This window comes from Ipomoea triloba, chromosome 6 (assembly GCF_003576645.1).
Source record: "Ipomoea triloba cultivar NCNSP0323 chromosome 6, ASM357664v1".
NCBI classification, from domain to species: domain Eukaryota; kingdom Viridiplantae; phylum Streptophyta; class Magnoliopsida; order Solanales; family Convolvulaceae; genus Ipomoea; species Ipomoea triloba.
This window is the reverse complement of record NC_044921.1, coordinates 25,823,126-25,841,200: the sequence shown is the minus strand read 5'-3', so window position 1 is coordinate 25,841,200 and position 18,075 is coordinate 25,823,126. Positions and strand designations below refer to the sequence as shown.

The 18,075-nt window shown below is 36.4% G+C and overlaps 3 protein-coding genes across 3 annotated transcripts in view; all 3 read left to right on the top strand.

Moving 5' to 3' along the window:
- The first annotated feature begins 1,136 nt into the window (after nucleotides 1-1,136).
- Nucleotides 1,137-3,589, top strand: LOC116022745 (MATH and LRR domain-containing protein PFE0570w-like). Its single transcript, XM_031263603.1, has 2 exons — nucleotides 1,137-1,466; nucleotides 1,568-3,589. The coding sequence occupies exon 2, from the start codon at nucleotides 1,963-1,965 to the stop codon at nucleotides 3,265-3,267; it is 1,305 nt and encodes a 434-aa protein (XP_031119463.1). The 5' UTR covers nucleotides 1,137-1,466; nucleotides 1,568-1,962; the 3' UTR covers nucleotides 3,268-3,589.
- A 5,728-nt stretch (nucleotides 3,590-9,317) lies between these two features.
- Nucleotides 9,318-12,177, top strand: LOC116022760 (trihelix transcription factor GT-2-like). Its single transcript, XM_031263621.1, has 2 exons — nucleotides 9,318-9,715; nucleotides 10,548-12,177. Exons 1-2 carry the CDS (start codon nucleotides 9,471-9,473, stop codon nucleotides 11,935-11,937), a joined length of 1,635 nt encoding a protein of 544 aa, XP_031119481.1. The 5' UTR covers nucleotides 9,318-9,470; the 3' UTR covers nucleotides 11,938-12,177.
- Nucleotides 12,178-14,869: 2,692 nt separating this feature from the next.
- Nucleotides 14,870-18,075, top strand: part of LOC116022780 — a 5,642-nt gene continuing 2,436 nt past the window's right edge. The window contains exons 1-11 of the mRNA XM_031263648.1: nucleotides 14,870-15,007; nucleotides 15,106-15,174; nucleotides 15,528-15,593; nucleotides 15,697-15,772; nucleotides 15,922-15,999; nucleotides 16,259-16,356; nucleotides 16,470-16,543; nucleotides 16,928-17,015; nucleotides 17,110-17,267; nucleotides 17,567-17,609; nucleotides 17,840-17,905. Of these exons, the coding sequence (XP_031119508.1) occupies nucleotides 14,909-15,007; nucleotides 15,106-15,174; nucleotides 15,528-15,593; nucleotides 15,697-15,772; nucleotides 15,922-15,999; nucleotides 16,259-16,356; nucleotides 16,470-16,543; nucleotides 16,928-17,015; nucleotides 17,110-17,267; nucleotides 17,567-17,609; nucleotides 17,840-17,905 (915 nt within the window). The 5' untranslated portion in view covers nucleotides 14,870-14,908. The remainder of the gene's footprint in view (nucleotides 15,008-15,105; nucleotides 15,175-15,527; nucleotides 15,594-15,696; nucleotides 15,773-15,921; nucleotides 16,000-16,258; nucleotides 16,357-16,469; nucleotides 16,544-16,927; nucleotides 17,016-17,109; nucleotides 17,268-17,566; nucleotides 17,610-17,839; nucleotides 17,906-18,075) is intronic.

The following is an 18,075-nucleotide window of genomic DNA, read 5'->3' as shown; positions in this document are numbered from 1 at the left end:
TATTAAAAAAAAAGTACTCTAGGAGTGGGGTTTGTAATCTGTGCTTCTCTAAATAATTTTCCCTCAAATATTATTTTCTTTTTCCATGATAGCAATAATTTTGGACAAATCAATGCTTTGCTGCTATTGGTCGACTTATTCTAATTGCATCGCCTTATGCCTTCCTTATTGCACATGTACAAATGTACAATGTATATTCTCTTTCTTCTTTTCTTTTTTAATCGCAACTTGTCCTATTGCCTATAAAATATCTATAATGTCATATTATTTAAACTAATGACTATGTCAGTATCAAGAATACGTGCTAACAAAAGGGTCATTATCCCTCCTATTAACAAATCAAATCAAATAAATTGCTTCTGATCCAGGAGAGGAGAGTGTCTCTCGTGATTTGCACTACAACCAGTCAGTACTCATTTTTTAAATTTCTTCTCTCCCCTTCCAATCTAATTTAATGTTACATCGTACAGGCGTTTGGCTGCATTTGGGTGGGACCAAAATTATGTAAGTTGAGTGCAACTTGAATGTGGTGTTATCTTGTCAACAAATAAATTTTTATTCTTAACATGCATAAAGAGTCTCATTTTATATATTAGAATTATAGAAAGGTATGAATGTATTCAAAGAATCACAATTTTGATGGAAGTCAACATGATGGTGGTTTAAAAAATTCAAGATAATGAATTAGGTGTATCAAAAATGTTTTATTTAATAATAAAAACATGCGGTGTGGTGACGTGGTGGTTAGGTGAAACATAATTTTCGTACTGATTGAGTCGTTAAATAAGGTAATAATAATCTTCTATGGTTTGTCATAGAAACAAAATTTATTCAGTGCGCATCCTTATTTATTTTTGGCATTTAATATTTGATATCCTCAATCCAAATTAGATAATATAACGTCGCATACATATACACAAGATTTAATCTCACAAGTCTTAGTTGAATTAGTAATTCAGTTACTAATTATTATTAGATTACTTCTTAATTATTCGCTTTAAAGTCCCTGTGGCCTTAAAAAATCATATTATGCCATTTGACCATAAGGTCTTCAGATTTCGCTTGATAGTTCAAGGGAATAGTCATAAGTTATCTAATCGGATTTCCAGTTGAAGTTCAAAGAACACCAAACGCAACGCAAGAAGAAGAGTGTGAGAGAGAGTGGTGTTTTGTTGCAGACTTGACGTAAGCGTCTTTTAGCCTTTCTGGGAGATGCTTAATGCTTTGTTGAGAACACGAAAAAAATGCTGAATACCTCTCGCTCCGGCCCCACACATTGAAACTGCAACCACCTAAAAGGCCTAAGCCCTTTTTTTTTTTAATAACCCTCTACCTCTACGGGGGTTCACAGTGTACAGCCTGAAAATTTGTCTTTTTACAGGTATAAAGTGGAAATTGGCTCTTGTATTCTTCCTTCTTCAACCCCGGAATCTCGGCAGATAATTAGGACGCCTCTTATATCATGTGTAAGTTCCTTAGCAGACCATTTTTTGCTCTTTTCTGAGCAGGATTTTTCTTGATTCAGGGAAAAGTTTGTATCTTTGATGTTAGATTTTTTGCTTTACAGGTTGGTGTTAATGGGTGTCTTTGTATGGTGTCAGAAATTGTTTGTGTTTTGGATTTTTTCTCACTACTGATTTGTATCTAAGTTAATGATTGGTATAGACTGTGGATTTGCCAAGATTTGCCTTTCTGTTGGTGAGTAAAATGAAATAATTTTTGGGGTGTTTCTGTATTCTGAGAATCTGAGCTGTTTTGGTAAAAAATGGGCTCTTTGAAGTGAATACCTTTCTGGTTCTGAGGTAGAAGAATGAAAGATTTCACTTTTTTGTGAGAAAAAGGGAGTTGCTTTTGAACCATTATATTGTAGTAGGGAAAGGACTAAAGGAGTGGTTTTTTTAGCCTTTTAGGGTTGATTTGGATTTGGATTTGGATGGTGGTTTGTTTACTTGTTAGGAAGAAATGGAAGGAAATATATCATCAGGGAACATGATTCCTGGTAGTTCTTATGGGGGTCTTGATTTACAAGGCTCAATGAGGGTTCATCATCATCAAAATCATCAACAGCATCCTGTTGGGATTCACCCTCATCCCAGACAGGGATCGATGGTTCACTCGCAGATTCACGAGGGCTTCCCCCTGTCGATTGGTAGCCAGAATATCTCGTTGAGTGATTATGGCAAAGGCGAGGGGGGTAAATCTGTGAGTGATGATGAGGAGCCGAGCTTTACTGAGGATGCTGGGGATGGGGGGCACAATGATCAGAATCGGGGGAAGAAGGCCCCGATGTGGCACCGTGTGAAGTGGACTGATCAGATGGTTAGGTTACTCATCACCGCTGTTTCTTACATTGGCGAGGAGGCGTCAGCAGAATACGGTGGGAGGAGGAAATGCGCGAATATACATAAGAAGGGGAAATGGAAATCGGTGTCAAAGGTCATGGCTGAAAGGGGCCATTTCGTTTCCCCTCAACAATGTGAGGATAAATTCAACGATCTTAACAAGAGGTACAAGAGACTGAATGAGATCCTCGGGAGGGGCACTTCTTGTGAGGTCGTCGAGAACCCTACCCTTTTGGATATGATGGATCACATACCCGAGAAAGCAAAGGACGAGGTCAAAAAGATTCTTAGCTCTAAGCACCTTCACTATGAAGAGATGTGTTCTTACCACAATGGTAACCGTTTACACCTCCCTCCCGACCCCGACTTACAGCGCTCGTTGCGCTTGGCTCTTCGAACTAGAGACGATAACGATGACAACGATGTGAGAAGGCCTCCACACGATGACAATGACGACGATGATCTCGATGCTGAGCTAGACGAGCACGATGAGTATGAAGAGAATCATAATTTGCCCGTGGACCACAGGATGTACGGGATTCAGGGCGGCCCTGCAAAGAAATCGAAAATGAACGCTTGCTTTGGAAGCTCCTCGAGCCCTCTAGACTGTAACAAATCTTTAAGCTTTCAGCCTCAAAATGCAAATGCAGAAGCGAACCTAATGTCACCCGATGACTTGAAAGACCACAATTTGCAGAAGCGTTGGATGGATCAACGGTCTCTTCAGCTCGAAGAGCAGAAGCTGCATATCCAAGCACAGATGTTGGAATTGGAGAAAGAGCGGTTTAAGTGGCAAAGGTTTAGCCAGAAGAAAAACTTTGAGTTGGAAATGATGAGGATGGAGAACGAGAGGATGAAACTCGAGAACGAACGTATGGCGTTGGAGTTGAAGCAGAAGGAAATGCTTGCAGACAATAATAGTTAAGTTTATCAGTCTCACCAAGTTTACTTAAAACTGTAAGAACTTCTTTATCCACCCAATTTCCTTTGATATTCTGAACGGGAAAAATATTTAGGATCGTATGCTTTTCGGGACTGTGGTAGTAGCCGCAAAAACTGTCATTTTAGCTGCTTTGCTTGTAATATTAATGACTAGAGCTTTTGTATGTGCTGCAAAATCGTGTTTTTTTTTTCGAATCTGCTCTGGTATGGTACTTCCTGCTGTATATCTCAGAGATCCAAAACTATGGTCAAGAGTTGTCTTATATTTTCATGAAAAGAATCATAACCTCTTACTTCTTTGTTGATTGCTTTCATTGAGGAATTATTCCAGAAAATGAACAAAGAATTTCAGTTTCTTCCATTTCATACAGACTGACAGGTGATAAACAAGACTCAGAGAGTCAAAGTAATCCTATGTTGTGTGATGTCTGATTCCCAGATAAGACATTGGCTGGTTAATGCATATTTTGACAAGATTCCTGTTGCAGAAGCAAACCAGGTTCTAGTCCCAATTCCTTCTGTACCCGAAGATGTGCACTGGATAAATCACGCTTTTATACAGTAACCTACAAACATGCACTGGGTAAATCCCGCTTTTGTATAGTAACCTACAAACATGCACTGGGTAAATCTTGTTTCTGTATAGTAAGTTAGTAACCTACAAACTACATATGAAAGGTAAATTGCATTAGAAAGACTTTGTGCGACAGACTCAACTAAGAGAGTGTTCACAAAAATCTAACTTTTGACATTCTAGTATGACAGCCACCACTTTGGGGCAAACTAGCTGTGTACTTGTCCTAGGTATTTCAAGTGAGGTGTTCTCTTAGTATTCAAGACAAGTCAAAAGGGTGGTTGTAAAAAATTTCATAGTTGAAACTAAAGTTGTGACTGAGTCAAACAAAAGTTTCAACAATTGCTTCTAGATGTGGGCTTATAAGTGGACCCATGTTTTGGGCCCAATTTTGCATGGGCTTCCACTCTCATGGGCCTTGTTTTTACTTCACCACCACCAAAATTTCAATCGGGTCATGATAGTGGCCCATTTTCATATTACAAGTTAATTTAGGTTTAAAGGATCACCGGGAGCGTGGTAACGTCATAGAAAAACGTTTAAATTGGTCATCAAACTAAACACAAAAATATAATAAGACCATTAAACTCAAAAATATGCAATTACATCTTCAATTACACCTAATAACAAGTTAATCTGTCAAGACCTTGTGGCCTAGTGACACCCAGTTGCACTCCTATATGGAAGGGTGTGGGTTCGGGCCTCAGTCGTTTGGCTCCTTGGGCCGAAGTGTGGGAGTTTTAGGGAGAGAATTTCGCCTTTTGTGGACAAGAAACGTTTTCTGTGTCATTTTCTTTTATATATAATTTTTATTTATATATTTTAACATGCAGATCTCTTGTTTTCCTCTTCAAATAGGAGCTAATGCTAGATAAATTGGAAGTGTAGTTATTGTAACCACATGGTTTATGTCTATATTCACATGCCATGCCTCCCATGTTCATCACATAAACCCTTTACGTACATTTAACTTTTCAATCCATATGGAGTCATGAGCTAAGCTTTAATAGAACAACCAGACACCTCATCACTTCTTGTCCATATCACCCAACTTATGGTGGCCCTAACATACACTATACAAAAACACCTTTTTTGATGTTTAATGTGTGCTATAGATTATTAGTCAATTCGTGATACTAAAAATTTGTAAGTAATTTAGGTTATAGTAAAATATTAAATTAATTGAATAGCAAATATTATTAATTTTGAGTATGTGAGAGTAATTCGAGTATAATTATCTAGCAAAAAAAACTGTTCAAAGTAATTCCTACAATAAACTTTTTAAAAATGTCATTTTGTATGTAATCAGTTATCAGCTAATAGTTAATTTACCAAACATTAATCTACAATCAATTAATTCTATCAACTAGTCAAACTCACTAATCCAATCAACTAACAACTAACAACTATTTATATGTTATACATATGTTTAACAGGTCCGTGCTTTCAGATTTAGGCCGCGTTTGAACTAATCAGATACACAATATTATATCAATTTAGTTTTAAAATTAATAATTGCACTTTGTATTATATAGGAGGCAATTAGTTTGATGTGACAATGGATAAGTTGAATCATTTTCACAAAGTCATCAAAAACATTATAATATTGATAAGTACGTGTACCTAATGATTAAAGAATTTCATTACTGTAATTAAGTAGTCTTTGTCATCTTTTACATAATTGCAAACCTTCCACCATTTGTAAACTTTACATGAAGAAGGAGAAGATTAGCTGACAAATGACGGAGAAAATAAGGATTGAAGTGGTAAGTTTGAATTTGTCTTCAACAAACCCTAACAACACTCGAGGCTATCGAGACTAGGTTGACCTACACCTGTTTTGATTATTCTAAACTAGTTCGCCATGCCCTCCTAACAAGCCTGTTAGTACTATTAAAGCGGACTGATATGACGAAGCGGAACTCATCAAAACTCGTCAATCTGCCAGATCTCTATTGGAAGACGGGCATTATGATCCAACGAGTTTAATTAACCTGTTTTTACAGCTTTGTTCTAGAGCTTGTCATACCGCTTGATTGATTTGAGTTATTACCTAATTGACCACAATTGTTTGCTAATCCTAACAAGCCTGCTAGTCCTATTAAAGTGGACTGATCTGACGAAGCGGAACTCATCAAAACTCGTTAATTTGGCAAATCTCTGATCTACTGCAAGACGGGCATGACGATCCAGCGAGTTTAATTAACATGTTTTTACAGCTTTGTTCTAGAACTTGTCATGCCGCTTGATTGATTTGAGTTACTGCCTAATAATTGACCAAAGTTGTTTGATAATCAAAGCCGTACGTAACTTGTTACAAGTCATCATGACACTAATAGTTGACTTCTGGTGTATAATTTAGATCATATTCTACTTATACTATCTTTTGTAACATAGAAAGATAAAAACTGTTTGACTGTTGAGAATTATTGACCGATCAAATTGTCAATCATCTCGAATTCATTTAATCAATACATTTCCATCTCCTATTTCTTACCTTGTAACATAATGTAACTTTAGACAACTAATTATATTCGCTACTTCTTATCTAATTTACGTTATCAGCCAATAGTAATCTCAACATTTTTGAGACGTGACCTACTTGCTAGGTTTTTTGAAGTGAGATTAGAGAAGTCTTGTCATGATGTCCAACAATTACGTACCACTCACTCATTCATGTGAATGTGAACATGCAGACAACAAAAACGGTGCCCGTTTCGTGTCTTGATGTACGTTTATATCATGCGTGCAACGTTGGTGTCCTCCAATTAACATTTTTAGATTTTTCGATATTAGGAAGCTAGCTAAGAAATTAAATGAGAAAAATCAATAAATAAATAATATACACAAATTGCATATATATTATGAAATATAGTTGATAGGTATATACATAATGCGTGCAGCCGTGCAGGATTCCTGATTGTGTCGATTTAAGGAGTGTACTTCTCAAATTCTCGACCTTTCATACCGAGAAGTTGGTCCACCTGGACAGACAAATGACTTGTGAAGTATCTTTTTAACTGCCCTATTTATTTAAGTCGACGAGAATACTAACATGTATTCCAATCTCTTGGTTCTATAAAAATCGACAAATTGTTTTCCGGAACTTAGCGTAGTAGTTCGTCATCTGACTTGATGTCACGACTGAAGGCGGCATTGTGCGGGTTCGAATTTCACTGGGCCCTTATATGCATATAAAGACTCTCTGACCGGTTGTGATTTACCTTTACAGTAACTCTAGGGACGGAGTCTTGTGGATTTAAGATTAATCCAGTAGAACTAAGATTACTTAAGTATTAAAAAAATTGACAAACCCATCAAAAGTGGGGGACTTTTTGAATCAATAATACTCAATACTTTCCGACTCATTGAGAACTGTCTAACTTAAGAACTTCAACAAATCTTGTATACTAGCTAAGCCTTTTATATTTGGATAATACCAACTTTTAACTTTACATACTACTATACATAAAATTGTACTAAAAGATAATTAACATTATTATCAAAAGTAAAAAATTTCGGAAATAAATGATACATATATATATATATATACCCTATCTGTATAGTATATGCTAAAATTAATGTATTGAAATGTGACCACGGTATAAATACTTATACTTGTACGTACAAATACATGATATATAGTTGCTATCTTATGATAGGTTGCTTTAATTCTCACGGTAGTTAATTCACGCACGTAATAATATGAGTTGATTGGTAACTGAGTATGTAATTATTGTTCATTATATTCATTTACTTGGCTCATTGATTGAATTGGATCCAAATATCCATTTCCTCTATTTATATTTATGGCAAAGTATAAGGCAATAATCTTCCCCAGAATGTTGAATCTTCAATCCTAATGTCCCCACACCCCGACCCAACATAGTATATCTGCCTATTTTAGACATAATCCTCAAACTGTCGCAGATTCGAATCTTAGTCTTTTCTCTAAAATACTACCTACTAAACCAGTGCACTAAACTCATGTGGGCAAGTAGATGGCAATAATCATCATTATTGAGTGCTATTTAAAAAATTTAAAGGAAGTTTTAGATTTATATCTATTGTTTTCACGGTATTTGATGCAAATTTAATCTTTTCCATTCATTTTTGACTTGTATTCGGTACAATAGACACCAATGTCGATATAGTGTTAATAATTGAACAAATTGAGTGAATTAACATAACATTGATTGCAATTAATAAAATAAAATAAAAATAAAAGATGAGGGTGATTATTAGAATGCTTGCTATCATCATTTATTAGGGTAGGTTCCAGTTAACCTAACAGAATTGGACAGTATTTACTTCATTCCATAAATGGTTTTCCATGAAAATATGACCTATATCTAACAACTAAGTTAATTGAATATATGGCTCCCACTTTTATTTTTTTATTTATTTTTTAATTTACAAAAAAAATCCACAACTACTACCTGAAGGTGTGATCTAGGTAAATCCCGCATTGTAATTTTAGTTGGCAATTTGACTATATGGAGATAATCGTAATTAAGTTATGTTTAGAAACATCTACATGATTTAACTAGATACAACTCGATATATATCCGTATATAAACGAAATCATTTATTTTTTATAAAGGGAAAAATACAAGCATCAATTTAATTAATTATACATAATATTTGGTAAATATATTTTAAAATAATACGCAGCCAACTTGATATGAAATCCAAAAAGCAAAGCTGACCTACATGGGACGGCTTTTAATTATAGTCAGCTGGACGGACGATAATATATACACTAATTTTTATTTTTTTTGAGGTGCGATTAATTCAATCGAGTCTATCTCAATTAATTAAATATTATTTGAAAGATAATTATTTTGAAGAGTATTCTAGAGTTCAAATTCGTGTTTAAACAATTCAAATTTTTTTCACTTGTATTTATCTCTCATGTGTGATTTGCGTATTATTATACGAATTTACCCAATACATCTTCTCGTCATCAAAAATAAAAATTTCGTCCATACTATAAATCACCCTAGATTGTTCATGCCGCACCTTAAACTGACCCGAATTATAATTTTTCCAATTTTTTTAACCCAACTAAAAATTATAAATATATCCGATCTCCGTCACTTTCTAGAAATTGATACTTTAATTTAATTATTATCTCGTTTATAGGTTAGTTTATGTTTAGTGATGATGATCATTTCTTATTTGAACTTTCAAGCTTAACTTTGAAGTATCTCTAAATATAGCATATACTAAAAATTCCTATAAAGAAATATGAAATGTACATTTGTATCCTTTTTCTAATTTTAATTATTTATTATTATCTATAGAAAAAAAATAAAATACACTCCATATATATCAAAAGATTCCACTGCTAGCTAAAAGTTAAATAGAAAAAGAAAAAAAAATGCTGTAATAAAATTAACGGTTAAAAAGTCTACTATTATTTATTTATTTATATTTATTATTTATTTAGAGATAGACAGGCAGATCCCACAGAAATAAATTAATAAAATTCACCACATCTTCCCCATGTTCATATACCCCATAGAATTCACCATCTTTTTTCTGTTTTAATCCCAAAAAAATAAAATTATTTTTTGTTTTTCCAGCTTAGCATAATCATATCATCTCAGATGTTGGATTTCTCAGGTGGGATTGTGAGAGATGGGGCGGCGGAAGCGCCGGAGAGCGGCGGCGAGGCTCATTTTGGCGGGGAAGATGCGGCGGCGAGAGCGGAGGAAGGCGGCGGAGAGAGGAATTCCGGCGGGAATAGGTGGCCGCGTCAGGAAACTATAGCTTTGTTGACGATTAGGACGGAAATGGATGCTGGGTTTAGAGATTCCAGCCATAAAGCTCCACTCTGGGAAGAGGTTTCCAGGTAAGATAAACATAAAGATCAGATCTTTTCTAGGGGTTTTCACTTTTCAATCAAGAAGCTTTGATTCCATGGTGATGGTAGTTGATAGTAGGTTTAATATAATATATATTCTTAGCTTGCTTGTATAGTATACTCGATCTGGTAAGTCTGGGTTGGTCAATAAATTCCTTTTTTCCATTGTTATTCACTTATTACTCCTAAAAAAAACCTTACTTTATTCCAGTTAAACACTTTTCAAGATCTGGGTAAATCAAGAGTGGAGTGTATTATTAGCCCTATACGGCAGTATTGGTTTTTGAGTGGCAGATTGTGGGTGGAACGGAGTGTATTATTAGCCCTTTATGGCAATATAGTTGGTTCTTGGGTGGCAAATTGTGAGTATAGTGGAGTATATTAGTCTGCACTGACAGTTTAGTTGGTTCTTGAATTGTGGTAGTCTGTACCGGCAGTTTAGTTGGTTCTTGAGTGGTAGATTGTGTGCGGGGATTGAATGGAGTGTATTGTGATGATGAAGAGTGTGAGTGTTTGTTAATCCTCACCATAATTCAGCTGTTTTTCTGGGATTTTGAGGTGTTTCAGTTTTGGTGTTTTGGCAGTTTGCTATCTAAAGTTAGCAAGGCACTTAGGATGGGGAAGGGATGATTATTGTCATCATAGGATTGATTTAGATTCTTCCTAGTTTTCCTCAACATCAGCTTCTTTTGGCATGATTTTGCCTAGATTTCTGCACTGTCACAAAACAAAGAATATTTAATATTTAAGAATAAGCATATAATGGTAATGGTGGGTAGGTTGTACGGTTTCTGGGCTGATTTTATGGTATTTGTATCAGGAAAATGGCGGAGCTTGGGTATCGCCGGAGTTCCAAGAAATGCAAGGAGAAATTCGAGAACGTTTACAAGTATCATAAGAGGACCAAAGACGGCCGGGCTTTCAAATCGGACGGGAAAAGTTACCGGTTTTTTGACCAGCTCGAGGCTTTCGGGAACCATTCTACGCCGCCGCCGGCGGTGGTTAGTGCTCCGGTTCCGGCGGGAGGTGGTCAGGTTACTGTTTCATCGATTCCGGAGCCATTTTCAGCTCCGATTCCGGCGAATTCTCCGTCGTTTCCGCCGCCGTCGCAGCCGCAATTGGGTGCGCCGGCGGAGAAAGGCGGCGGGAATGTGTTTCCGGTGGGCCGGAATAATAATAATTCGTCGGCGAGCTTATTGTGGTGTCAGACATCGTCGTCGTCTACATCTTCCGACGAGGATATCCAGCGGCGGCGCGGGCGGAAGCGGCGGCGCAAGGATTTCTTCGAGCGGCTAATGAGAGATGTGATCGAGAAACAGGAGAATATGCAGAAGAAGTTTCTGGAAACAATCGAGAAACGCGAAATTGAGCGCACGGCGAGAGAAGAAGCGTGGAGAGCTCAAGAAACGGCGAGAATTAACCGCGACCACGACCTTCTAATCCAAGAACGATCCATGGCCGCCGCCAAAGACGCCGCCGTCATTAAACTCCTCCAAACCATCGCCGAAAAAAACAACATTCAAATCCCCGCCGCCGCATGCGGCGGCGCTTTTCAACCTCCGCCGCCGCAAACCACCGTAGCGCCGCCACCAACCACCGTAACGCCGCCGCCAACCGCCGTAGCGCCGCCGCCAACCGCCGTATCGCCGCCATCAACCGCCGTGGCGCCGCCGCCAACTGATAACAACAACAATTCACCAGTCCACAATTCGCGGTGGCCGAAACCGGAGATAGAAGCGCTGATCAGAATCCGTACGAGCATGGACACGAAGTACCAAGAAAACGGCCCGAAAGGGCCGTTATGGGAGGAGGTGGCGGCGGAGATGCAGAAATTAGGCCACCGCCGGAACGCGAAACGGTGCAAGGAGAAATGGGAGAACATAAACAAATACTTCAAGAAAGTGAAAGAAAGCAATAAGAAACGTCCCGAAGATTCTAAAACGTGTCCCTATTTCCACCAGCTCGAAGCTCTATACAAAGAAAAATCCAAAATCGAAGCTTCTATGCATCCATTAGAGGCCGAAAACAGCCCGATTATGGCCCGGCCGGAGCAGCAATGGCCGCCGCCGGCGGCGCCGGGCCATAACGACGACCACAACGACGACAACGAAGAAGACGACAGTGACAATGATGACAACGATGACGCCGGTGGAGGGTATGAGGTTTTGCCAACACCCGGGTCCGGCGCCGCCACTGGTACGGCCGAGTAAGGGGCAGCATTGGGAATATCGAGTGGACAGTACAACAGACGATGCAGAAGGTATAAATGTAAATGTGGGTCAGACCGAGAATGCCGGTAGGGAAAGCAGGAGGAGGGAGAGAGATTTTTGGTTTTATTTTCGTATTTTATAGAAAAATTAGTTTTGTTATAATTTAAATTTTCGATATTTGTTTATTATTTCATTAAAGAGAAAACTTGGGAAAGGTATTCAAAAAAATTAATAATTAAAGGGGACAGTGTACTTTTTTTTTTTTTTGATAAATGTGTATTATTTATTCTATTTTTCCTCACTTATAATTTCTTCAAGAATTGGTGAGAATATGATCGTCTTTCTTTGTTTGAAGGGATAGGAATACAATTATTTTTCCCCTTTTTTTTTGAATTTAAACATTGAAAATATGTTCTCTATTTCTTCTAGAATTTGGATAACCTCTCCAACCTTCCCTTAACTTTTTTCTCTGCCCGTCATCTCTTCCTTTATTTGAAAAATTACAGAAATTAAAAATTAAAGAATAAAATTTAAAAAGTAAACAACTAAAGAAATAAAATAAAGAATTCTTAAATTTTTTTTCAATACAATTAATCTCTTATAAATAATCGGACATTCTTACTATTCCGAATTAAATTATGGTGGTGTACAGCGCAGTATGTGTACGAGAAGAATGGCCCGCGATGAAAGATTCCAATTTGAGTGGGGACGTACAATTATGTTGTGGACCATATGTAACATGCTTCCCCCTTAAAATACGTACTTATATTATTTACTTATACAATTCTTCATCATAAATATTATAAATAATTAATGACTTTCAATTTGTCCAGAAATGAATGACTGAGTGGTAGAACATGATTCTCAGATGTACTAATTCTGTTACAATGCAATATATGTTCATAACTACTTTTTCAAACTTAATGAAGCACAAAGAGTCAATTTAAGAGAGTCACAAATGTGTCATTGAGCTATAAATTACTTAACAGCTCCTTCTCCGACCTATTAAAGATCTCTCCAATAATATAATATGGAGACGGGGACCTTTGCCATTCCCCTTCTACCCCACTTATTCAAAACCAATCACTTACCGATCGACTTTCTTCCAAATTCTATATTTCTATATGCTTTATTCCAGTTCAGAAAGATATCGATCGTACTAAATCGCCAACAACTCTATTGTACTAACTTTGTAAAGAAGCCCACAAATCCCGATCAAAAGAACAAAAGAAAAAACAAAACAATAACTTTAACTGCATGAGAAAGTAGTACTCATTGTATGCATGTACCATTTGGACAAGAAAAGGCCTTTCCAAAACTTGAAGTCATATATACGAAGCGTAGTGTTTCCTCAAGCCACCATATATAGTTCGAATATAATCATTATACAATTATACTTTCTTTTATTACTCGAATCAAATTCTATAAGCATGACCTAATACCAAATTCAATTAGTATCACGATAATAAAATATCATATGCTATACGTAAAAAAAAAAAAAAGATTTAATGTTATAGATATTAGTATTTGATTTACGAAAATGTTCGCAATCGCTACCTAAAGGTGCCTTTTAGGTGAAATTCGCCTTTTAGGTGTCCAACCCAAGTCTGCTTTGCTTATAGTGCATCTTCAAATAAGTAACCGACCTGCATGTTTTTTCATAAATCAAAGGTATAAATGCTAGTATTCTGCATATGATTATGGGGATAATCATTTTAATTTGTGATATAATTTAGTTGAAAAAATATATTTAATTAAAAATTACATTAGTTGTATTAAAAATATATAAATAAATCAGTATTTAGAACTCGTATATGGTCCATTGAGATGTCCTTTGTTCCCGGGCATCACCCTCGTGACATGTAGGGTTGGAAGAGTTGCGTATATGTATTATTCTATTTATTTATATTAATTAGCGTCTGCTTAAAGTTAAAGTATATATAGTATATTAAAAAATTAGAATTAAAAAATTATTTTAAGATAAATAATGCATAAAGATTGTACGCAAAGCAAAGTTGCAAAATTTTATGAATTTTTTCATATCATCAAATTATTCAAATAGTTTACCTTACAATGTGAACCATTGCATGCATGGTCCATGCCATAACGATTCGTATAAATGTATAATGTGGGCTTCCATCTTAATTCAATTTCAGTAAAATAATTTAACTTGTACATACTGTTTCATTATGACTACCTCAACAATGTTATCCATTATTTTCATTTATTAGTCACACCTAGATATACTGTATTTATTATAGTACTCTATCATTATTCTTCTTCTTCTCCCACTCTATTATTATTATTCACCCCAAAAAGTTGAATCCAGAATCTCAAGGGCCCCAAGCCCCAGCCCGACATAACATCTGAAATGACGTAAATCATGGTAACTCAGCTTAACATTGATGTTAGACATTTGCTTACTGCGCACAATGAGACTCATCACTTTGAAATGTTGCTATCACAATGTCGCTAGTGAGACTCGATTACTGGTCTTTATTCCCAAAATTCACCACTCTATTATTATTATTATTATTAAGTATTATTCTTTTATGAAAATTGTATCAAATTAACCACCCAATTATGTTAATTAATTTTTTAAGTAATTTAATTGTTATGTTTTCAAGGCAACACTAAACATGTTAATTAATTTTGTATGTAAATTTATTTCTATCAAATATATTTTTGAAATATTTTTTTAAAAATTTAATTGATAGGAAAGAATCAAACCGCCTCTAATAATAATGCTTGCAAAAAAAAAAAAAAAAACTAATTTTGTAGGTGATGGGCCGAGGTCGGTAATTGGGCCTTGATTAACGAGCCCGGAAGACCCATTGGATTATTTTTAAAAAAACAATAATAATGGCGTAATTGTAATAATGCAATTAAATTAGGGGTTTTATTTTTTTTTAATTTTTTGCTGAGGCTTTTTTCTGCCGCCACCACGATAACAGCCACTGTCGGAGCAAAAATGGTGGAGGCGAAGAGCTTGAAGAAAGCGGTGGTTCCGGCCACCCTCTTCGAACACCCTTCTCCGGGAAGCCTCCAGTCCACTCGTCTTGCCCTCCATGTTCGCTCCCAACTTGTTCTTCCTCTCATTTATACACTCAATTTTCATAAACTACGCTCAAAATTTCACCTTTTTTGCTCCGCATTTCAAATGTGCAGGTCAATGGTACCGACGGCGACTCTTGTTGGGTGTATATTGCTTCTGGTTGCCGCATTTACAAACTCCTTGTAAGTTGGCACCTCCATTTCAATACTTACATGTGTCTTTAATTTGAATGCTTTGTTGAGTGTATTATGTGTTTGTTGTAATGCGTCTGTGAAAGATTCTGAAATGATATAACAGACAGCTTTGTTTAAAAAATTTCTCTTTTTAGCTAGATTAGTTACCTCAAAGTTTTGAATGAGCATGTCATATAATAGAGAAATGAAATCAAGCATAATGGAGAGTAAGAAGTAAGGACATTGTTAATTGAAAATTCAAGATAACCATGGATTATAAGAGAATAGATGAACTCTGGTCTGGAGCTGTTTGGTTTTAGTATAGTTTTACTACAATATAATATTTCATTTTCTGTATCCAGATTTCAACAAAGAATTCATCGGTTGGTCTAGGGAAGGAGGATCTCCTAATTCCTGAGCAAACAGAGGTACATATGTTATTACTGAGTACTATGGTTATTGTTCAAACCCTGGTTGCCGGGTCAGGAGTCTAGTTTTGCTCATCTATTGAGGTACACGTGAATTGTCAAGGTTCTGGACTCTGCAGTTGTCAGCCGCTGCCCTCATCGCTCGGAAATACAATCCATAGTGCTTGCTGAAACTGAAAGTAAGGGATTGTTGTGCTTGGACAGAGTGCAATTCTTTCTTGTCACTAAATTTTTTTTTTTTCCTCCTATGATAGTAGAGTTATTTATAATGTTTTTAATGTAAACCATTATTTATAATTGCTTAAGGATTTGGATGTTGCATCTACAGGCACTGGTTGCTCAATTTTAGGAAGTGTGGACTCTTATGGACATGTTATAGTTTCTAAATTAGAAACTTGTGGCAAAGGTATGCATTTCTACTTCTCATTCTCTCTTCCAACAAACAATGCAATCTGAAAAGTCATAATTTAACTATGTTTAGTGTTTATAAGAGAAAACTATGTACTTTGAGTACTGGTACTGGGCATGAGTTAATAAATTTGAACTGATGCTATATTTTAGATAAGGAGTCTATCACTCTATCCATAGAATTTCTATCTGGCTAAAAGCTTAAGATTCCAAACTTTCAGCCATAGTGCCCTAAATGCATGTAAAATGTATTCCAGATGTTGATAGGTCGACCTTTTCAATCTCTCCCCGGGATAGTGGTGTTGGAGAAGGTAGCTGGGCTGGCCTGTGCTTCAATCCAACTCAGTGGTCCATGGTACTATATTTACTTATTTATCTATTTCTTAAAATATTCACTTCCTTAGTTTGGATATCATAACACTTTCTTATTTTTATATGAACTTCACTAATCAATAGCTTTTGCCTCAGGCAGCTGTTGCGCACAGTTTTGGCAAGAGCGTTGATGTCTATGACCAAGATATTCATCTTCGCACTTTACGCACGCAAGTACCCTGTCTTTTGCATTACCTCCATGGGAATTCCATTTTGTTGTTGGTACTATGTGCTGGAGTTGGTTTTATCAAATTTAATTTGATACTGAAAATTTAACAAAGAAACTTTCTAACTATAGTATAGTAGTCTATTGTTTAACAAACTAGGCAGGGTGATTATTTGCGGGGAATGCTTGTTCTCTATAATATTTTGCATTTCTTTTGTGATATTTTTGGAATTGACTGCTGAAGTTAGTACTTGTAGTTGGTAGAGATAAAATAAATTTAAACATTTTAAGCTTTAGTTCAGCTGAGAATATAAGCATTTTTGGAACTTTATGTTCTTGTTTAAATGTTTCTTATAGATGTTTGCTAATATGATTATCCCATTTGCAGATTGCGGTATCCAACTTCACTAACATTTATGCAAAATTTGAGTGGTCAGGGTGAAAGTTCCATTTTAGCCATCACAGAAGGGTGCCAGGTATTTCCATTTCTCATGCTGGATTTCAACATTTCAGGAATCATGCTTATTGTCTTCTCTAATTATTCCTTTGTCTATATTGACTTCATTGCAGCTTAGTATATGGGATTTACGAACGAAAGAAAATGGAGGGTGTGTGCATAGAATTTGTGGGACAGTAGGGGATATCTGGTATGCAGTCTGTAATTCTTCGAATGGCACTATTGCGGTGGGTGGAGCTGATCGCACCGTTTCTGTTTATGACCCTCGCAGGTTGTTGCTTTCTGAAACACTAGTTAATTTTTCCCCGTGAAGAATCATCATGATGGGGGTGATAGTACTTAAATAAACCTTTGCATGTGCGGCCGTATTATTATTCTCCTGCTTTCACCCTTCTCCTAATCTCTTAAACAAAACGGGAATAGTGAAATTGTGTGGTGCTCAGATATTACTTTAGCTTTCCATGCCTGCTAAAGAGTCTTAGTGAATTCATTCCTACCCTAAACCGGGAAAGACATCTTTGATATTTGTTCTTCTTCCTCGCCCTAAATAGTTGTACACCTTGAATGCAGATGGGCGACACTGTCAAGGTGGTTGAACTGCTCAAAATATGAGGTCAGTTTGAACCTTCTGCAGTTATTTACTTCATTTTTTTCCATCGATAAGAGTTGCAATACACCATAGAGGAGGAGGAGGACAAAATATATGCTAATTGTCCTTGAAGTCATAAGAAAGTGGGTGTTATATCTTAGAACAACGTGTGCACAAGATAAATGGCGTATCACGCCTTTATCATTAACCATCCTTCACTTTACAACTAGCAATAATCGCATTTACTACTGCAGATAACAAGGCTTGCTTTCTCATCAGTCGATTCAGATTACATCTATGTGCAAGGAGTAGATTATGAGGTATGTATTATTCTATGAACAGCTGAACAATTTGTTGTGATGAACCTCTTATGGTTATGAATTCAATTTATACGGTGTGTGTAAATCCTTTATACATTAAACTACGTCTCAACTTTGTCAAAAACAGCACCCCCCCCCCCCCCCCCCCCCCCCCCCCCCCCCCCCCCCCC